This window comes from Xiphophorus hellerii, chromosome 18, assembly GCF_003331165.1.
Source record: "Xiphophorus hellerii strain 12219 chromosome 18, Xiphophorus_hellerii-4.1, whole genome shotgun sequence".
NCBI lineage: Eukaryota > Metazoa > Chordata > Actinopteri > Cyprinodontiformes > Poeciliidae > Xiphophorus > Xiphophorus hellerii.
This window is the reverse complement of record NC_045689.1, coordinates 15761723-15784994: the sequence shown is the minus strand read 5'-3', so window position 1 is coordinate 15784994 and position 23272 is coordinate 15761723. Positions and strand designations below refer to the sequence as shown.

Sequence of the window (23272 nt, the reverse complement as noted above, 5' to 3'; positions counted from 1 at the left end):
CATACCAACCGTCAAACAGAATGTTGGAAATGTGAGGGACTGCTTTGCTTCAAGAAATGCGTAACTTTCCATAATTGACAGGAATTTTTGTGATAAAATCCCGCAGAGGAATATCCAGTCATTAAGTCAGGACTTTACGCTCAATTACACATAAGTTAAGTAGCAAGACATTGATCTAAAGCACAGTAGCAAAGCCACAAATGACTCAAAAATACTAAAATTAAGTTTTGAAGTGGCCCTCTCAAAGTTTTGGACTTAAATTCAAATCATGTACTCTAGCATGACCTTAAACATGTCATTCATACTCAAAACCCTTCTAAAATTGCTGTTTTAAAACAGGAGAAAAGTACAAGGTTCCTCAGATGATTTTAACGTCTCATTGTTAGGTATCACACAATTATTCTGTTGATGCTGCCACACATATGCACAAGTAGTTGCATATGTGTGTGCATGTGTGGGTTTTACACCACATATATTTTTGAGAAATTAAAGAACTGTTTGTCATGTTTAGAGAAACAATGCAGTCACAGGATATTTTTGTTTCAGCATTCCAGGCTGTTTTTTAGATGAACATTAGTTAACCTAATGTGGGAAAATGAATTACCTTCATTTATAATTTATAGCCTAAATGTATTCGCTATTGCTAATCTCCCAGCCTTTTAGCTGTGATTGTACCTGAATTCTTGTCAGGGCCATGTCCTGAAATCTGTTGCAGAATGGTGCTGAATGGACAGCTCCTTTCAGTGTCAAGTCCAACAGTCAGTGAGCTGCTTATTCTCAATGATACCACCTGCTGGCTAAAGTAATAAAATGGACTAGATTGTTTTAAGTAAAAGGACAAGAGTATGGTTAGGGCACACTGTAATTATCCTATGGAAAGGGACATGAAAACTTTAATTTAATTTATGTTAATTCTGCTTATTTTATTTAAAGAGAAACAAACATTTATATCAGCATTTCTGATTTTACTCCTAAGTCAATTATATAAGACAGAACACAAATTATTTATGTACTACGGAAAAATAATAATAATAATCATCCAAATTCTCACTTATTTCTCTTTAGCGTTCCCTGCATCTGTGTCTGCACCAGAGAGTTTTCATTCATGTCCAAGAATAGCATGGCAGATAATCTGGAATAATCCTTCCACACCGCTTTGTGGGATTGGACAGGAGTTTGGCTCCCCCATTCTGCCTGGTAGACGTTCTTTGCTCTTTAACATAAAACAGATTAAGATTTCAGCTGTACAACAGTTTCATCACTACTTCCAGAGTGATGGTTCTATTTCTAAAAGTCTGATTCTACTCTGCTCAATGGGCATCAGCTTGCTCTCAATAAAAATTACATTATGGGAAGAAAATGTCATGTTAAACCAAATAACTCCTCTCTGTCTGAGTGAAACATTCTCAGTGCCTGTGGCTACAAGACACCAAAGTTTCTGTCATGATATTTCTTGGTTTAATGGGTTTTATTTTCAAACTTACTTCATGTATGCAGGCCAAAACTTTTATTTTAAAAACACAAACAATTTCCCACCGTCGTTCAGAATTAACAATATATGTAGCTGCATGATGATCAGCAAATTAGCTTTTAGCTTTCCAATCGGACTTAAAAGTGTTCTCCAACACTTAAAATAGGAGATATTCCCATTAACTGCCTAAGATCGGAGTTGGCCATTTTTCTGTCTGTTGGCTCTGATTGGTGATTGGCAGGCCACTACTGCCCAGATTTAAAAAAAAAAACATTTCTTAAATCCATCAATGCATACATACATCAAAAATATGTGCAAAAATAACAAAAGTCAAATAAAGGACATATGGTTAGTTGCATATGCTGTAATGCATTAATGTGAATAATCTTGTTATTAATTATTTGACTACTCGATTTAAAAGAACTATCCCAATCAAAGAACATGTTGCACAAATATCATAATCTTTTCAAATTGAACATAGTGGGTAGGACCTCCAAAATAATTGGAAAACTCTGAATAGTCCATCTGAGACTCCCACAGATCTCCCCTTGTCCATTCACCCTCCCCTCCCCCGGCTGGACTCCTGACCCCTGTGGATTCCTCGTCCCTGACCCACTAGTGTGACCACATCCTTCTACACCATTTACTTTAGTAATAAAACTTTTTGGTTAACCATCCTCTTGTTGTGGCTGCGTTTTGGGTTCTGGCTGATTCTGCTTTTATCATTACAGTACGATCTCGCCAGTATGAACCCACAGCCAAATCCCGGTTGGTGTTCTAAAGTAGAGGATGCTGTTACCGGCCTAGAAAGAAATGTCCAGGAGCTTTTACAGGGACTTTCTTCTCTAAGGGATTCCCAAACCCAAGCTAGGCCCTCAGTTATGCGGCCACTCCCACTTACTGCCACTCCCATGGTTAACGCTAACAACGAACCCAAGATTCCCCCACCTGAGCGTTTTGATGGGGATCCTGAACAATGCAGACCTTTTTTAACCCAGTGTTCTCTGCATTTTGAACTCCAGCCCTCAGCCTTCCCTTCTGAACGGGCCAAGGTGGCCTATACCATCTCTCTACTATCTGGTAAGGCTAAGCTGTGGGGAACATCTGAGTGGGAGAGTGCTGCTGACAGCTGTGACTCATTTTTAGAGTTTTCTGATGAGATGAAGAGGGTTTTTGATCCTATCCGTCCCGAGAGAGAGGCTGCCAGGAGACTGTTTTCTCTCAAACAGGGCTCTCGACCTGTTTCTGACTATATCATCAATTTCCATGCCTTGAAGTCCAGTTGTCTTTGGAATAATGAAGCCATGTTTGACATTTTTTACCAGGGCCTGTCAGATGATATCAAGGATGAGATTGCTACCCGTGACCCTCCTGTGTCCCTCGAGGCCTTAGAAAGGCTTGCCACGCGGATTGACCAACGCCTTCGTGAACGTAAGAGGGAGAGGTCTCCATCTAATTATCAAAGAAGGGTCTCAACTGTTCAGGTCAGTCCAAGCAGCTTGCCCCAAGTCTTCACGCCCCCCCTTGTTAACACTGAGGAGCCCATGCCGTTGGGTAGGACCCGGCTTTCTGCTGAAGAAAGGGAGAGGAGGTTCAGAAATCACCTGTGTTTTTACTGCGGAGAGAGGAACCATCAAGCTCTTAACTGTCCGTCAAAAAGAACAGGCTCAGTAAGGCTCAGGGGGTCTTTACTGAGCCCTATCCTCAGACATCAGAACCATTCCCACAATCAGTGCACCATCAGATTCCCTGACTCTCCTGAAGGGAGGGAAGTTCCTGTTTTTATTGATTCTGGGGCTGATGCTGACTTTATTGATGTCAGCCTAGCTCATAAGCTCGCCCTGGAGTTGGAACTTCTAGAGAAATCACGTGAGATTTTTGCCATTGATGGGCATCTCATTGATACCATAACTCACTGCACTAAGCCTGTTTCTGTACTGATTTCAGGAAACCACCATGACAGGATCACATTTCTGCTGACCAAGTCCCCAGAGATTCCGGTGATTCTGGGACGCCCTTGGCTCATCAAACACAGTCCAGTCATTAATTGGTTAACGGGTGAGGTTCAGTCTTGGGGACCATCCTGCTCCACTTCTTGTTTGAGGGAAGCTCCCATCATGACATCTCCCTGTGAGATCAACCATGATTACCCAGATTTGTCTAGGGTCCCTAAGGTTTATCATGATTTGTGTGAGGTTTTTAATAAGTCTAAAGCCACTTCTCTGCCTCCTCATAGAGAGTACGACTGTACCATTGACCTTCGCCCTGGAACCACCCCACCTAGGGGCAGATTGTATTCCATTTCTGGTCCTGAAAGAGGGGCTATGGAGGAATACATTTCTGACGCCCTCAAGGCAGGACTAATCAGAAAGTCTTCTTCCCCAGCAGGAGCAGGATTCTTCTTTGTGGGCAAGAAGGATGGCTCTCTTAGACCATGCATCGATTATCGAGGCCTTAACGAGATTACCATCAAGAACAGGTACCCTCTGCCTCTCATGACTTCGGCTTTTGAGCTCCTTCAAGGTAGTACGGTGTTCACTAAACTGGATCTGCGTAATGCTTACCATTTGGTCCGCATAAGAGAAGGAGACGAATGGAAGACAGCATTCAATACCCCTTCAGGGCATTATGAATACCTGGTCATGCCCTTTGGGCTCACTAATGCTCCAGCCGTTTTCCAGGCATTGGTTAACGATGTTTTAAGGGACATGCTTAACAGATTTGTGTTTGTATACCTTGATGACATCTTGATTTTTTCGAAGGATCTTCCTACCCATATCAAGCATGTTCGTGAGGTTCTTCTCAGGCTGCTCCAAAATAAACTATTTGTTAAGGCTGAGAAGTGTGCATTCCACCAGTCATCTGTATCTTTTCTGGGGTTTGTTATTGCTCCCGGCAGGATTAACATGGATCCATCTAAGGTGGCAGCAGTCTTGGAGTGGCCAGAACCATCCAGTTTGAAGGAGCTTCAACGGTTTCTTGGGTTTGCCAATTTTTATCGCCGTTTTATCAAGGATTTTAGTTCAGTGGCTGCCCCCCTTCATCAACTCACTTCTACTAAGACTCAGTTCAAGTGGTCTTCAGAGGCTAAACAAGCCTTTGGTAAGCTTAAGCATCTCTTTACCTCAGCTCCCATTCTGCGTTTTCCTGATCCATCTAACCCTTTTGTGGTGGAGGTTGATGCTTCCGACACTGGGGTCGGCGCAGTCCTATCTCAACGGTTCGCAGATGATGCCAGGTTACATCCTTGTGCCTTTTTTTCTCGCCGGCTCTCTGCCTCCGAAAGTAACTATGACGTTGGAGACAGGGAACTGTTGGCTATCAAGCTAGCCTTAGAGGAATGGAGGCACTGGCTAGAGGGGTCCACACATCCTTTTACTGTGTGGACAGACCATAAGAACTTGGAATACCTAAAGTCTGCCAAGAGACTGAACCCACGCCAAGCTAGGTGGGCACTATTCTTTAGTAGATTTGACTTCACCCTGGCCTATCGACCTGGCAGCAAGAATGTCAAACCAGATGCCCTTTCTAGACTCCATCAATCTTCTGTCTGTCTTTCTGATTCTGTTGACCATAACTACATCCTTCCCTCCAAGACCAGGCTAGCTCTTATCAGTATTGAGACCTTGCTCAAGAGGAGTCATCAGAAACATCCACCTCCAGTTCAGTGTCCTACGGGTCTTCTGTTTGTTCCTGAAGAGATGGTGTCTAAAGTCCTTCAGTTCTGCCATGGCTCTAAACTTTTCTGTCACCCAGGTATAACCAAGACTCTAGCAGTGGTCCAGTCAGGATTCTGGTGGCCCACTCTCAGAAAAGACACACGAGAGTTTGTGTCAGCATGCACCACGTGTTCCAGAGTAAAGCCCTCCAGACGTCCCCCAGCCGGTCTACTAAGGCCCCTGCCTATTCCACATCGACCGTGGTCCCACCTCTCTATGGATTTTGTCACTGGCCTGCCTCCCTCTCAAGGTAACACTGTACTCCTCACGGTGGTTGACAGATTCTCTAAGATGACCCACCTCATTCCTCTACGCAAGTTACCTTCAGCACCTGATCTCGCTGAAGTGATGGCCCGAGAAGTGTTCAGACTTCATGGCATCCCCCGCAACATTGTCTCTGATAGAGGGCCGCAATTCATTTCCCGTTTTTGGGGTGAGTTTTGCACCCTTCTCGGCATTAACGTCAGTCTCTCTTCAGGTTTTCACCCTCAGACAGATGGCCAGACAGAGAGGATGAATCAGGAGGTTGAGTCCAAGTTGCGCATCCTTTGCATGGATGCTCCCAGTCACTGGTCCCAGAACTTACCTTGGGTTGAGTACGCCATCAATGGATTACCATCAAGTGCCACAGGTCTGTCACCATTTCATGTCGTTTTTGGCTATCAGCCGCCTATTTTCTCTGTTCAGGAAGGGGCTACCAAGGTTCCTGCTGCCCATTTATCAGCACGACGTTGTCTCAGAGTCTGGAGAAAGGCCAGAGCGACTCTCTGCAAGACCTCTGCTGTTTATGCCCGCAATGCCAATCGCCGCAGATCCCAAGCCCCTAGATACCTGGTGGGTCAGAAGGTGTGGTTATCCACTAAGGATCTACCCATCAAGGTAGAGAATCGCAAGTTGGCACCCCGTTTTGTGGGTCCATTTCCTGTTGCCAAGGTTATTAACCCAGCAGCGGTGCGTCTCCATCTGCCCTCTTCGATGCGTGTACACCCCACCTTCCATGTCTCCAAGGTCAAACCTGTGAGGTCATCCAGGTTTTGCCCTCCTTCCAGACCCCCTCCACCCCCCCGACTCATTGATGGAGCCCCTGCCTTTACTGTGAGACGCTTGCTGCGTTCCCGACGTTGGGGCCGTGGCATCCAATATCTTGTCGACTGGCAGGGTTATGGTCCTGAGGAGAGGTCCTGGGTGCCTTCTCGCCTGATCCTGGATAAGGGCCTCATCCGCCATTTCCATTGCCAGCATCCGGACCAGCCCAGAGGGGCGTCAAGAGCCGCCCCTTGAGGGGGAGGTGATGTCATGATTCCAGCCCTTCAGCTCTGGCTTGGCTGTGCTGATTGCTCATTGCCCTCACCTGCACTGAGCTGGTCCCTACTTAATCAGCTGCTCGTCACCAGCTCAGTGCGAGATCGTCTGTTGCCCCTGTCACAGCTTTCAAGCCTTGTCTCATGTTTCAAAGTGTTTTCTGGTTTCTGATCCTGCCTGTTTTTGACCACAGATTTTTGCCTAATCCTTTTGCTGTTGAAAGTCCTGTTGCTGAACCCTGCCTGTTTCTGACCCTGCCTCCTGCCTTCTGGATTCTGGATTTTCACTGCCTGAGACCCCCCCGTGCATGACCCTGGACCGTTTCACGACTCAGCCTCTGGTTGGTGGATTTTGCCCCTGTCGTCTGTTTGTCCCCTGAGACTCCCACAGATCTCCCCTTGTCCATTCACCCTCCCCTCCCCCGGCTGGACTCCTGACCCCTGTGGATTCCTCGTCCCTGACCCACTAGTGTGACCACATCCTTCTACACCATTTACTTTAGTAATAAAACTTTTTGGTTAACCATCCTCTTGTTGTGGCTGCGTTTTGGGTTCTGGCTGATTCTGCTTTTATCATTACACTCTGCTTTAAATCCATTGGACAAAAGGGCATAAAAACATGGTAATCTAATCTGATAATGGCTCTTTGTTGTCTTAATCTTAGCATAAAAACAGTCATCTACTCATCCATTTTCTATACTTGCTTAATCCTGATAGTGAGAGGATGGTATCTCCAGTGATCAAAGCACAAGAGGCAGTACATCCTGGATAGGTTTCCAGTCCATCATAGAGACACAAAGGACACAGAACTGTTTACACAAAAAGATTTCAAGAGGCAACATATAAGTCAGGCAATTATGTGATATCTACCAGAAAGAATAAACAAACGCATACATCAAACAGTGACATATAGCAGACATCAGCTCCAGGTGCAGTATTGGCAAATCTAATAGTATTTCAAAGATACAAGATGAATATTTGAAAATAAATAAATAAAAGCAGTGAGGTGATAGGGTGGAAGATGGAATAGTAAACAGTGGCAGAGATTAAATGTATATGAAAATCAGAAAAAGATATTGCATTTGTCAAGTGCCATTGTTACAATCATCAATACTTATCAAATATATTGTTCAATGTTTCATTTATTATGTCTCCAAAGCAACTCTAAACAGTTAGGTTTTTAATCTTGATTTAAAGGAACTCAGTGTTTCAGCTGTTGTGTAGTTTTCTGGAAGTTCATTCCAGATTTTAGGTGCATAGAAGCTGACTTCCAGTTCTCCATGTTTGGTTCTGCTTCTCAACAAAAAAATGAAATTAAAATACAGATGGCTTTCTGTTAGTTTGTCACGTGTGGTATGAAAATATGAACAAAGCATAAAATGTGCTAACAATAAAGGCTGATCAGAGACTAAATACTATCTGACATCATTCAAAAGACATTTGAAGTACAGATTATTCTCTCAGACAACTCCTTCCACATGTTTTCCAGGCTGTAGCGTTAATGACTTAATGAAATCTATTAGCTGAAAACAACAAGAATGACATTTTCAGTTCCAACTGGAGTGGTTGTTATGAAGCTAGACATCAGTGACTCATTGCCTCCCTGACCCTGAGTTTTTCAAGCAGTACCCAGCTGCCTTTAACAGAGAAATGATGCGAGACACAGAGATCAGGTTTCGCTGATCTTTCAAGAGTCTACAGTCAAATCCATTGTAACACAGCCCGTTTGCCAGAGTTGCTTTTGGGAAGCTTTTACCTGTGCTCACTGTTCAATATTAAATGAATCATCTGACACTAAATTTCCTCGTAAATCTAGTCATCATAAATAATTTACAGCTCTAAAGAGGTTGAAAAAATGTTTCTGTAATTAAAAAAAAAAGTCGCATTAAAAATATGCATGTGCACCTCAATAAGTTAGGTTTTTAAAATGTTCATTTATTTCTGTGATTCAGTTGAACAGCTGAAACTCAAACATTACACAGAATTATCACAGGTAGCAATAGATTTTCATCATTAATTTATGTTATTTAATGATTGAGATTCAAAACAAAAAAAAAACCTAAAATACATTTTCTCAGAATTAGTGGTGTATGACATAATGGACTGAGATCATGAAGGACTTGAAAATGCTGACGTAAGACCATCTAAGAGGCACATTCTACGCATTGTAGTTCTATGCTGAAACTCAGATGAATACATTTTATTTTTTTACTTTTCCTTCAGATTTCCTTCAGTGTAAAATACAGCAAGTACAGCAATGGTACACTATTACTATAAGTAGAAAAAATAGACGCCTTGTGTGCTGCAAAAAAAATCAATGCTTTACCTTATAGGTAGTAAAAAGAAATTGTCAGTTGTACAAATTATTTCCAAAAAAGGCTTAGTTCTATAGCCGTAAATTTATCAGCAGCATGGATATGGAGAATACTTTTCAGCCCGAGGGTTAAATGAGGAAAGCTTTTATATTAAGGGTTTGGCTTAAGAAGAATGATGAGATGAGAGAATGGTAGGAAAGATATTGATTTGACCCCTCTATCCAGTAAGTCAGAGCTGTTGCCTCAGAGATGGTGCTCCAACCATCAAAGTCAGGTGCAGTCTGACCTGCTGCTTCACAGACACATGTGGTTCTTTGATGCAGTTTTCAGCCACACAGAAATATTAGCGGATAAAGCCTCAATGCAATTGCAAACCTTCACCTCGACGCAGTCTTTACAATTAATTGTTACTGGTCTTGTTGCTTTTAACAAACTCCATATTGCTTTAGCTTTTCTGACTCCAAAGCCAGCTTTGTGAATAAAACATGACATGAATACATCAGTAAGATTAAACAACTAAAAAAGAGTCACATGATGGGACACTGGTGGTCAGAAGGCAATGAATTCACTATTTTATATCTTCAATCAGTGAAGTGGCTAAACCCAATGAATTATAAAGGACTATAATCACAAAGTTGATTGTACGACTTACAGGTTGTGGTCTCATCTTGTCTTTGAGGTTAGACTACAGTATTCAGCATTAATACAATGTTGGGGAAGTTGTATGTGACTACTGATGATATAAAGTTGTTTTTCTCTTATCTATTTCAGCCCAAATGTGGTTTTAAATACCGATAAATACTATTTATTAGCAGGTGTGTGCTCATAGTTACTTTGGTTTGTCAAGGCTGATCGTTTGTTATATTTTATTCGAGCCAGGTTTAATAAACAATAATCAGAATACGTATAGTTTAGATATCCCTGCTTAGCTGCCAGGTCGTCATGATGTGACAAATTAGATAAGTATGAATAATTTCACAACCTTTTACATCTCTAATGTCATCTACATTCTGTATTATTTAAACTGGAAAAACAAACAAATCTGTGAGACGTATTTGGCATTTACTTATTTTACCCTTTAGCTGAAGCCATCATTTGATGGGAGATTAGAATGGTATGAGGGAGAAAAAGGTTAAAAAAAGAAAATTCAGCCTCACATATGTACCTGAGCACAGCAAAGACAGTTATGAATAATCAGAAAAAATGAGGACCTGAGGAGAGCAATATGCTCACATTCTGAGATTTAGCAAATACTGCTAAATTACGACATAGCATCCTGATAGATAACTAGCAAAGATGACTGAGTGCTGAAATATTTGATATATTATTTAATATATCAAAGTTTTGACAGGACAAAATGAATATTGTAAACAAAGGGGATTTTTCTGAATTATACTCAGTTTATTTTGCCAAAAGTTTTGTAAAACTAGTTTGTGTTTAACTTTTCTTGTCAGTGAATTTGTATTTTGTGGAAATGTGGTAGTTTAATGATCTAAATACATTTCTGTCTTGACTTAGCAGGAACTTGAATGTTGTGGCTGTGCTCTCACACTGTAGTTCATCCTACCATACAGATGCAGATTCATTCACAATTTCAAGGAAAGAAGCAGTTTTACACAGCAGAGACGATCAACCTCTCTCTGTGCCACTCTTAAATTCTTTGCCTTGCAGAACTCTTTCTGCATCAAGCCAGTCTTACCTGACATCGAATATGATTTTATCATTTCATGACTATGGATCATAGAGAGGAATTAATCTTGCAGCTTTATTTATCGCCACACATCAAACACAAAGTTTTATTATTCTAAGCAGTTCTTCATCAGTTAAGATTTCCATCCAATTGGGAGTCAAACTGAAGCTAAACCAAGCTCAGATTCCCATTACGCAGATGTGCTCATGCAAAGGACAATGCCGAGAGCATATCAGTGAATAATGCGTCAGCAGATTTGTTCGTGGATCTTGTTCAGTGAAATCTGAGGCCAGGAAGAAGTAGTTGGCAGATGGTTATTCTAGGTACCAAGCCAAAACTGCTCCCTCTCTCAGTGGCTGTCAAAAATACATTCTCATAAAAGATGGTACAATACCAACACATTCTATACTGCATAAAAAACGACAACAAATGTTCAATTTAAATGTAACAAGTCAGAGTATGCATCTTTAATAATCTGTAATGCAGCACACTCACATCCAAATTAAGCTGTCTCTGCTTTGTGAAGTGTCTTGTGCTTGTTGACTTATAGCCTACCTTCGAGGTTTCCATATCACTTCCTTCCACTTCTTTTGCTTGGCCTATCAGTAAAGGTAGAGAAGAGGAAATAAGTATCTCGCCTACTTTGATTGTTCATGATGTGATTGTCTTTAAGACACCTGCTCTCAAATATATGTATCTAAAAAAGACAATGAAAAGTAGCACTAGTATTTTTTTGTTCTCAAGATAGTGTTTTAAAATCTGTAAAAAAAAGTAATGGATGTGTGAATCAGCTTGTTAGAATTGGCCTATTTTAATGTAATTTTCAAGCCCCTAATGTGCAGAATATAAAATGTTTTTGTTGCTCTGCTCTTTAACAGATAGGACAAGATGATAATAGCTTATTCAGACTATCTACTACAGTAGCCATCCTATGAGAAAAGAAAACAAACCAAAAAACTTTTGCGACTCATAAAGTTTAAAGCTCGTCTGAATACAGAGTAAAAACCATTGGGCAGTCCTACCCTTTCTATTGTTTCTAGCGACTCACAGAGCACCCACATGTGCCATGAATCATTGCGACCCTGAAATTCTCAACAACTCCTCCGCCTATTCACTCAATTTATTTTGGCTGTGGCACCTGTTAATGCATTGGCCTCTGCAGTAAGAGCCATTTCTTCCCACTCCTTCACCCCCCCAACTGAGTTTCACTGCAGCTGTCGAGAAGTACCTTCTGCAGCTCCCGAGCTGCTCGGTGAGCTAATCAAATTTCATATTTTCTCACTGACAGAATTAAGTGAGGAATTACTTGCTGAAAGTAAAGTTCAATTAGCTAATGCCAAAGCCACTGCTTAATGGAGTTGAAACAAAAGCAAGGACTTTAAATGTTGCATATTCTCCCGTATAAAAAACTGGAACTGAGGATCCTTTTTAGTAAGAAAGGATTATTTTATTCTTTGAGAACAGCTTTATGTGATATTAATGACTTCTGCTATGGGGTAGATAGATTACAGAAACATAAAAAGTCTAAAAACAATAACTTTGGGGGCATGTTAAAAATAATTTAAGTCTTTCTCAATAATTTATGGAGAAATCTTTATTGGCATTAAATCAATAAAACTTTTCTTAGACCCGCTGAACAATTTTTTTCCCCACTGGTATTTGGACAATATATGTTTGGTGGGGCTTCATAGTCTTTAAGCCCAGAAGGTCACCTTGCCATCATCCTAATTTTTAAAGCTCTCTCAAGATTTTTTTATATGACTAATGTAATGAAGTCTAAAGCTGTAGAGCAAAATCCATACATGAACTGCATTGAAAAAAGAATAAAGTGCTCATCATGCCAAACTAATATTATGTAGTTCTAGTTTCACACCGGTCGACACAAGACTGTAACTCGGACAGAACGCTGAGCAGAGCTGCATAGTTTCTCGCTTCTTCATTGCGTCCCTGTTCCTGTGAGAGACGTCCTGCTTGCAAGGCTGCTAAATCACGGTCATTCGACTGCAAAAATTGACGCATGTGTTCTTGGCACTGCTCAAGATTAAACCCATAATTACGCTCCTCCAGAGTGACCGGCTCTCTGATAGCAGTCGGCATGTCTACTGCTATTCTATGAGAAATGTTGTTCGGAGTTTGGCATTACAGAACTCACGAGCCAATCAACGATTGCAATCTGCCTTCAATCAAGTCGCTTGCATGCTCAACTTAGCATGGCTAGCACTACCCTTGTTGTGGGTACAAAAATGGAGAAGAGCTGTGCAAGATCTGCTCATGGACATGAAGCTTGCTGGGGCGGACAACAGAGAAAACAGACCAGGCATACTGGTAAAGATTTAGTGAAATTTTTATAAAAATTAACTCTAAACTACAACAAGCAAAGATTACACATTTAGCTGTTTCTTTTTAGACTGGTGTTTATCTTTAGATGGTCACCAAGGATTAGAAATAGATTTTTACGTGGTTTATTTGGAATTAAATAAAATAATAATAAAGTTTCGATTACCAGCAAATTACAAATACATTTAGAGTAGCATGGTGACCTCAAAGAGCGGCATTTGAAACAAGAAGAGTGCCTTAGAATATGGGGGACATAATAACATAATACAGATATTTATAATGTGCTGTAAAAATACTTTATAGAACTTTACCTAGTAATTAAGTGACTTCTAAAGACCACTTTAAAACGCACGGCATATATATATATATATATATATATATATTATAACATTATAATTATATGCTGCTTTGCATTAATCTATCATATTAAATCTGAATAAAAATACACTGAAGTTTGCAGTTGTACTGAGATGAGGTGTGAAAACGTTCATCCAGTATGAATATCTTTGAACCTTGGTATACTATTGTAATGCTGGTTACATGACCAACAAATTCAGTGGGATTCTTTTGCTAATGAACATATGTGCTGTATGCAGTGAGTCATCGGAAACCGCCGCAGTTAGTCATCAGTGGTGGCCTGCTGGGTACAGACGCAAGTCCCGCTCAGATACAGTTTGCTTTATTCAAAGTGACGTGAATAATCCAGACATACTGTGCATAATTAGGTTTAATACGTCTGGTTAGCCGTCTCTGAAGCAATAACCACGTACAGCAATCTAGATGCCTTAATTTGCACTTCATGTAATAACTGACAGATTAATGACTTCTTTGCAAGAACCTTTACATTTTTATTCTATTATTAAACCTGTGTACAAAAAAACTAATTTGGTATCAAGTTCAGCTCTGACTGTAGACAGAGCTGCTGAAAAACAAAGAATGGTCTATATTTAGTGTTTATATAATTAAATGGCATATGTGCCTGGCACATATGTCCTTGTACAATGCTGCAGTGAGGCAGATGTCCACCCAGCATGAAAACAAGCCCTTTACAAAGGCAGTAAGTGGGTGTGCCAATGACAGACACATCTACAGAGAGGAGTACATAATGAACCGCCTTCAGCGTGGCTCACACAGCTGTCTTAGAGTAGAGCCAGTGATATTACAACAGGACATTTGCCACTCGGGTTCATATTTTCTTATAAAAAAGTTTATAATTAAAATGAAACTAATATAAGGAAATAAGCTTTAATTTATTTAAATCAGTTCCTTGAAAACCTAATCTTTTGAAGACAGTGACAAATTCACTGTCTTACATCTGGTGTTATAGTGATAGCAGTAAATACATGGAAATGATGTAAGATTACTATAGTTTGAATAATTACTAATTAGAAAATAAGAGATGAATTTAAGGTTGGGAAAAAAATGTATGGGCAATAAAAAGTGACACTGTCTCATTCTGCAAATAAAGTATGTTGTAAATATTCCAGTTTACCGTTTGATTTCTCAATGAAGTACTCAGAAACCACAGATTTTATTTAAATCAAATCTATAAAATTTGATTTCAAATTTGATTGAAATAAAGCAAAAAAAAATGTTTTCATGTTTTGTATAACAAACAGAGGTGTATCTTAGTTTTGTTTTTAATTCGAGACTTGTTGACCGATCTGTAAAGTAAAAAATCTGAAATTGCTTCAGGTTTATGCAGTTCCTTTGGCAATGAAGACCATCATTTAGAATTTATTATTGAGGAGCTTAGAGACATTTACCTGAAGGTAAAATAAATTAGTCTTAGGGCCGCCCTGCATCCCCCTTGACAGCCTCAGTGAATCTAACTGAATTGCCTTTAATGGAACCTGGGAGCAGAGAGCACATTAGGGACTAAAAGGCTAGTTGGAAAATTCTCGCTGCACAAATGTGTATGTGTGTAAGGCGTAGTCTGGCCAGGACTTTCCCTCCATTCATCTGATTATAGACGACTGATGCATTTATAAATCAGTTTGACTCATTTTTTCCAGTACATTTAAGCATAAGCTGAAAAAAGGTATTTAAAACTCATGACAAAATTAGCGCTTTCTGGACAAAATAAGAATAATAAAAATGATGCATTGTACTATTACAATAGTAATAACCAGATTTTGGTCATTTAAATGCTAAAGAAACTTTTGAAAAAAAATTTAAATTGGTAAGGCTGTAGATTACAGAGACAGAGGAAGAACAGGTCAAATAAAAAAAGGCCACATCTGGGTTACAGTAGGAACATGTAGATCAACAACTCTGGTTGGAAAAAGCTACGTTAATATCTGTAGGCTTGTACTTAATATCAGCCAACAGATAAACAAGAAGAAGTCCACAATATTCAACTTATTTTACAGACCTACATTAAATCTGTTTTCAATACATTAAAAAAAAATAGTTAGAAATCATATTTTGGTGACTGAATATGAAATGATTTGTGATTAATGTTATGCCTCCAGATCTGTCATGCATATTATGTTCTTTGAGTTAAGAAAAACAGCTGACCTTATGTTTGTGCATGGTGAACAGGCAGACACCATCCTTGCCTCTCTCCTGGCTCTCATGGTCTCTCTTCAATCACTGTCTTGCTGTTACAGCATCAAACTATAACTTATCCCACATGCTTTGTCATCATCACTGCAGCTCGAAATCTTCCCGTTGCATCTGGTCTGCAGCGGATCCAAGTTGAGTCGGGGGAGAAATAATATCTTAGACTTTCACGAGCACATTTATCAAGCCTAAAACTCTGCTCAAAGAGCACAGTTTGTTTAGGCTGAAATGATGATGAACTTCTTTTTCCTTGCTAATAATTCCAGCTGTGGTCAGAGTGCCGGCTTTCCACGCAAATGAAGCACACCCAATTTTCTGCTTTCAGTCCAGGTGGTGCACAGGCATGCATCCTACTCTTTGACCTCACTACTGCTTTGCTGAGCCATGGATGAGCAGTTGTACAAGGGAGGATGGATCACTGCTGAGAGCGCTCTGATTGGTTGTTCGGCCATGGTGTGTGTATGGGAAGGCACATTTGGTAGGCTCCCTGAGAGTGACTGTGCTCGATGAGGGCGGTCCTTCACATCTTTTCTTCACCCCGCCCCCACCCTCGTTCACCATCACTCTCTCCATCCCTTCTCCTCATATCTATATGCTGCAGGCATGTTTTTATGCTCCTGCATCACAGCATCTCTATGATGAGCCACATCAGCGATTCAGAAGCAGCGCTAATATATACAAATATGCACAATAAATATGGAGAAGAGGTCACAAAATGAATTCATAACATCTTGAAGATATAGCGATCGACTCCAAAGTCGATGACCTAATTGTACAAAACAACAACAAAAAAAATCACCTAGATCATCACAATCTTTATGGGGGAGCAATGTGTTTTGCATGGATGTAGCTGGAGCTGATTTGATACAGGACATTATGAGGAACTATGATAAACACACTAAGAATAAAACTGGGCTCAAAGCTAACATCATCATCTCAGTTTAAAAATGTGTATAATATTCAAAATGAATGACACATTAAACATTAAGAACATCTTCGCAACATTCTTTTCATAGAATGCTGAGACCCATTCACGGTCAGAAATTGACTCATGTTGAGAATATCATTTAACTAATACACTAGATCCTTTTTCTGCAGTTGTTAGCACAAAGTTAAGAGTAGGATCACATTATGCCGATTCACATCACCGGAGACTAATATCTCAAACTACAGACAATGATCAATAATCCAGCAACAGGGAAGGCAGAACAGTAATGATGGCATAGAGCACAGGTGTCAAACTCCAGTCCTCGAGGGCCGCTGTCCTGCAGTTTTTAGATGTGCCACTGGTACAAAGCACTAGAATGAAATGGCTTAATTACCTCCTCCTTGTGTAGATCAGTTCTCCAGAGCCTTGCTAATGACCTAATTATTCTGTTCAGGTGTGGTGCAGCAGAGGCACATCTAAAAGTTGCAGGACTGCGGCCCTCGAGGACTGGAGTTTGACACCCCTGGCATAGAGCATAGGCAGAGTACACACACAATTATCGACACTAATGAAAATTATGACTCAGACATTTTTGCTAAGTCTCTAACTGCAGTGGTACCTTACTCCCAAGAGAAAGGGCGTTTTACATACAGAATTTACAGTTTATATGAATAAACATTGAGCTTGCACATTCTGTGTGACTCTGAACTGGGAAATACCTTAGATGTGAATAGAATGATCAACTCATACAGCCTCAAAAAATTTTAACAAGGAAAAATTGGAAAACAGTAATGAACAACTGTCATCTTTATGCTCTTTGCTTTAACTGCAAAGTAAATTACACCACTAAATTGCACTGAACGAATTAACTTACCGTTAGCTTTCCACAAAAAGTTATACTCATTTTATTCCATCAATTAAACTATTATCTTAGTAATAACCAAATTGTTTTTCTGTAAACGCTTTTGGAAATTTCTGGAATGCTTTTGCTTTTGATTAATTAAAAGAATTTTATTGTTCTGATTGATTTGCTTTGAGTTGACACAAATAGTAGATTGGGGATAAGACATAGATGTGTAAAATATTGAACCAATCCAAAATAAAACAGTAAGTTTTATGGTTAATTATTGCTAAAAAAAAAACAAACAAAAAAAAAACTACAAATTGCATTGCATTTAAAACATTGGAAAAAGAAAACAGAGGAACATGTGCAGATATTAGTATCTTTGTAAGATTAGATCATTTTAATCTTTTGCAATCTCTCTGCCAACTGTGGCTTTAGTGAAATGATCCAAAAAAAGCACATTTCAGTGAAACACTGCTCTGTCAGTTAAATGGTACAGTTAATCAGATTCTTTATATCCGAACATTAATAATACTGACTAGTGTTTTAAGACTAGTGTTGATTTATGTGAGCAGGTATAAATTTGTTTTTCCAGATGGATTTTACTGGATATATCACATTAAAAACAGTGTTCATTTAGTCTATTTTAATTTTAGAGGAAAATTATTTTTCATGGTTTAATTCTTTTAAAACTAAAATACTTTTCTATTTTATAAGGGATGTGTGCACTTTTCATATGCATTATATGTACTTAAACATTGTAGGCCAACAATGTTTAATTCTGCTGCACTTTAGATCACATTTGCATTTTATCAGCACCTTCAATTTTTATCCTATTGGTACAAAAACAAAATAATCAGCAGCTTTCTGTTTCTCCATTATAATAAATAGTGAACACTCATCTGTTGTTGCTTATGCCATAAAAAACTATGAACAATTGAATTATTTAAAACAAAATGGCTGTAACCCCTTCCAGGAATCAATATAAACTATACAGGCACAACTATTTGCTTTAAATAGAAAGCGCTGGACTGAAAGGACTACAGAGACTCCTAGTGGTTTAATTCAAGACCGGTGGGAGAGTCACTCAGCTTGCATGACTGAACATCTAAAGCATATCAAGCCAGACATACACAAACACAGCCCTCCTCACAGACACAACTACAACTCAGACAGCCATTTCTCTCAAACAAATATAAAGACGTGTGTATCAAGGAGAAAACAACTTTCATGCCCTTTGCATTGCAGAAAAATAGGCAAATTCTCAGGTTCAAAAGCAGGTGTCAGTTATTCACCTCAGCTATAGAGGACACCAAACAAAATACCTAAATATGCAACAAGGAAAAGGAAAAAAGAAGCATTTAAGAGACGTGGCATAGTTCAAATGTAGATCATGTGAAACAAGCTGGAATAAAAAACATGAAAAAATTTAAAAGAAAACATTTCGGAATTTGATTAAGACAAACTTTGTCCATCAAACTTTTTCCACCAATATTATTGATGACTATCACTTTCTCGTTCCAGCATATCTCAGGCACAACTTAAAAGTCTTAAGATGCCATATATAATCACACTCACCCTCTGCAATGTGTGCCTTCAACTTTTTGCATAAGAACAGGCACAGAGTCTTATGTGGCAGTGCTGTTTTCACATCCCAAGCAACAAAGCGTCTCTGCCCACAGCTTGGACGCACAGTGACCACTGATATGCCATCGGCTGACCAGCTGGATGCATAAAAGCTCCACAATGGTGTCCCACTCACAAAGCTCTGTTTGTGTCTGATGTTGTTTGTCCCGTAAAAGCAAACAAAAGCATTCCATGGCTTGCAACTGTATTCACCAATTGGCTTCTCCGAGTGTAAAACCGTATTCAGATACCTTGGTTTGGCAGACAAAGCCACAAATCTGTGTCACATGCAAGCTGGGCAAGTCAGGGCAAAAGAGGGGACAGTAAGCCCATTTGCACCGTATGTAGCAAGCAGCATGAAGGCACGCTCCGCACTTCTGCAGGTAAAAGAGGAGTGGCAGAGAGTAGGCTTACCTGATTTTGTCCGCTGCACTGTCAGACCTGAAGAGAAGAGACACACATTGGTTATTCACTGTTAAACAAATTTTAAAAAATCATTGTCAAAATTAAACTAGTATGGTTGTGGTCATATCAATACATAAAATAATTGGAACACTTGTTGCCTTAGAAGAAGAGGTTCCTGGGTTTTATTAAAGGCCTGGGGCTTTCTGCAGGGAGTTTGCAACCTGTCCTGGGTTTACCTTGCTTCTCATATAATGACTGCTGGAGATCAGCAAGCCGGCAGGAATAAGCAGATAAAAATGTGGGATACACTCTGGCTATTTTAGTTGTAATTGCATAAATAATAAAAACACATTGTTACTGTTTCACCTAACTCATTTTCTTTTACTAGAATAAAATATCTGTTGTTTACGCTCACATGAAACCTACATTTAAGATAAGTAGTGTTTGTTATGCATAAATGAGTATTTTTACTAAGCTGAAACACATTTAGCTCTTACTGAAATTTATAGTGCCAAAACAAATTTCATTTACTGTTATAAATGTATACATACAGTATCATCCAAAAGTACTAACAACCTTTGAACTGTTGTACATTTTGTCACACAACTCCCATAAATTTTAATATATTTGACTGGGATTTCATGAGGTTGACATGTAGCATGTAGCAATGTGTGTGTTGTATCGCAGCACTTCGCCCTGAACACACAATTCCAAGAGTGACCAATGATGGTGGCAGTATCATGCTGGGCAGTATTATCAGGGACAAGGGACCTTCACTTTCCAACAAGACAGCAAGTTTCAACATTAAACCAGAGATTCAATGGATTAGTTCAGTTCAAAGCAATTTAATAAAGTACAGACCTAAATAATATTGAGAATCCCTGACAAGACTTGAATAATACTCTTCAGTCTGAATGAGCAGTAGCTATTTTGAGAACAGAAAAAAATCAATTAATGGATGTACAAAGTTAGTGAAGTTAGTTCACCTCCAGAAATTCCCAACTGTAATGAAAAGTGGTTCCACAATATACTGCATTATATTTGCAACAATTTTTCAGGTGCCTATTGGTAAAGTAACATACATATTTTTCCTACATCCAATTTATACGCTACTTTATTTTGGTCAATCACACACAAGCCAATTAAAGCTTTGACATTTATGGTTGCATAATGACAAAATGTGAAAAGTTCAATGGGTGTGAAATTTTATCCACAGTAGTTTTACAACTATTCATAGATTATAGTCATCAAAAATCATCCTAGTTATTGTGCAGTACACCTTTAATATCTTATAAAAAATTGTTAGACCCTCCCATGCCATAAATAGCACAACATGGTTTAAGATATAGCATAATCTTTAAATAATAGACTGACAAAGTGATGGCAAGGTGATACAGTGTTGATCTGTGACTCTCACAGGATGTGCATCATCCTCAACGATGACTCACATTACACTCATTTAGCAAAGTCACATTGCGATATTATATAATGCTATCTGCAGAGTTGCTTTTAGTAGAGACATTTGAGGCAGAAGTAGGGCAAGAAAGATTTTTTTATATATTCATCATCATCTCATCAGTTTTTTTACCAAGCCCCCTCACAAATATAATTAATTTCTAGCACAGGAAGCCAAATATTACAGCTAGAGACTCATATTAGCCGAGAGCCTGCTGTCTGCTCAGCAAAAATGCACTCTGAGTAAACTGCAGCATAATCTACGGATCGTCAGATGCAGGGAGAAGGGAGAAAAGCAGGGATGACATAGATAAAGACAGTGGAACAGGTGCAGTATGGGACAGGCAGCGGTGCAGCATCCATGCAGAAATGCAGCTGGCTTTACCTGCAGAGGAGACATGACATTCCGTGCCCTCTAAAGCTGGCTACAGAACGCTGCTCCCCTCGCAGCTGCTGCAGATGCCCCTCGCAAGCTAACACCAGCACAGCAAAGAGAAGACGAGCAGAAAATCCCATAGGTTTGACAGGAAGTGTCCCTAGTTCAGGCAAGTGGAGACACTGCCAGAAGACACTTCGAGGCAGTGAGAGCGGGAATCGGAAAGAGAGTCAGAGCGGAGGTGTAGAGCAAAGCTCACGCAGACAAAGATAGTGCACTCAACAATTACCAAAAGCCCACAGAAGAAGATGTCACTACAAAGTCTCTACTTCTAATACAACATATCCACATTGCAATTTGGGAAAATGGCAACTCCTGTCAATCAAGTCATTTTTGATTTAGATAACTCATTTTTAGGTGGATCAAATTCTACTTGGTGGTAAACAATTACAGAACTTTTATTTGAAAAGCTCTTAGATTTACAGATATCCAGCCTATGACAATACATAATTTAAGTTCATGCACAAATAATTAAATTTGATGTTCATCATATATCATATCATATCATATCATATCATATCATATATTATATCATACATCAATATTACAAGACTATTGAAATGATTCCTTTTTTGTCTTGACAATATATCAAAAGCTGTAAAAACAAATAGCTTTTTTGCTGTACATTTTCTAGTCCATGTAATTTTGTATGAAATTTCAGCCTCTCATCTTGATCAGGACTATTTGCAAAAGAAGCATTGCATCTCAATGGGACATTCCTAGTTAAAAGAAAATAAGTTCAAAGAAACCTTTTTTAGAGTTGGTTGATGATAGATGAGCCTAACTTTTGGATTGAACTTCATTTTGCAAAAAGAATCCCAGATCATTTTTCACTGAATATTAAATTTCAGAAAATAGGGACAGGCAACTGTCCTGTGAATAGCCAAAAGATAAATAGTGATCAAATAGTAACTTTTTTAATGGCAAAAAGAAAAAGTACATCCAGTTCCGGTTACTGGATGATCTCCCACCACTGTCAAGCAAATGTCACTATTAGTATTTTATTTACCAGAGAAGTTCAGGTCGTGAACTGACCATGCATTCCTCAAAGCATAATATGTGGCATGAATAAACATGTCAAAAAACCATTTCTAATTCAATAACGGTGCCTCAAACAAAGCAGTGAAGTAATATGTTGCCTTGACACCTTCCCCTAGATAAAAAACAAAACTAAAAAACTTCTGATAAAAAACATAAATTCTAGTTAAAAGAGAATATTGTGAAACTCCTTGGGGAACAAAATTTGTTTTCTCAAAGAAACAAAGACTCCTAAATATCATTGTTAGTGAGTGGGTTTGGCCGAACCCAATCACAATATTATTGAAAACCATTTCAATTGATCCAATGCTATGTGAATTTGATTTTGTATAAGATTTATTTTTATTTTATAAAAAAAAACATTAAATAAAAATTAAGAAAATAAATTGTTTTGTTTGAAATGTATACTTTTTAAATACTTTTTATTGCAAAATAAATATTTTTAATACATGTATTTCCTTGATTTCTCAAAACGGCGGTTTTGGGATTTGTTTGGCAAGGGGGAATGTAGGTTTCTGCAGAGACAAACATACAAGAAACACACGCACACACACACCCCCACCTCTCCTCTCGGATCTGTGGTGTCAAGAAGCGAGTGCTGTCATCTTCATGGCTGCTTTGCAGGCTGCTCTGCTGACTGCTTTGCTGGCTGCTGCAATGTGTAGAAAAATAACAAGTTGTGATGTGATGTAAAAAAATACAGCTGCTGTACCTCAGAAATAAGACTGCATGAAAATGAAAACCAAAATAAACAGAATCTGGAGTGTGTATTTCACAAAGTTTAAAGTTGAATCTTCACCGTTTTAACTTGGTTGAGTTTAGCTGGGTTTACTTTGGGTTTATCGTACTGCTATTATTCAGCATGATGTGTCAAACATCATGTCATCTGTCAACATTTCTTACTAATTGTCTGTCAAACATATACAGGCACTGACAGTAACGCTATTTATAGCAACACTCAGGTTTTGCTCCTGTCCATGCACATATTCAGTGATGACACTAGATGGGGCTATATGACACTGTCATGCAAAAGTTAAAACTTTTTGTTGATAAGCACGATATAGAAGATACATAAACAAAAACTAATAAAAGAGCATGCATTTATACAGAACTGTTATCCATACTCAGGTAAGCTGACAGCT

At 39.1% G+C, this 23272-nt stretch overlaps 1 protein-coding gene across 8 annotated transcripts in view; it reads right to left on the bottom strand.

Moving 5' to 3' along the window:
- The window catches only part of gramd1bb (GRAM domain containing 1Bb), a 109693-nt gene that overhangs the window by 50703 nt on the left and 35718 nt on the right, over positions 1–23272 (bottom strand). For 6 of the 8 annotated variants that reach the window (XM_032590487.1, XM_032590488.1, XM_032590490.1 and 3 more), the window contains exons 3-4: positions 22693–22782; positions 19211–19237 (exon numbers count right to left, since the gene is read on the bottom strand). In XM_032590487.1, coding sequence (XP_032446378.1) covers positions 19211–19237; positions 22693–22782 — 117 coding nt within the window. Of the gene's footprint in view, positions 1–11051; positions 11096–15353; positions 15899–19210; positions 19238–21041; positions 21171–22692; positions 22783–23272 lie in introns of those variants that run through there. The other 2 variants (XM_032590493.1, XM_032590495.1) reach the window with 2 other exon arrangements.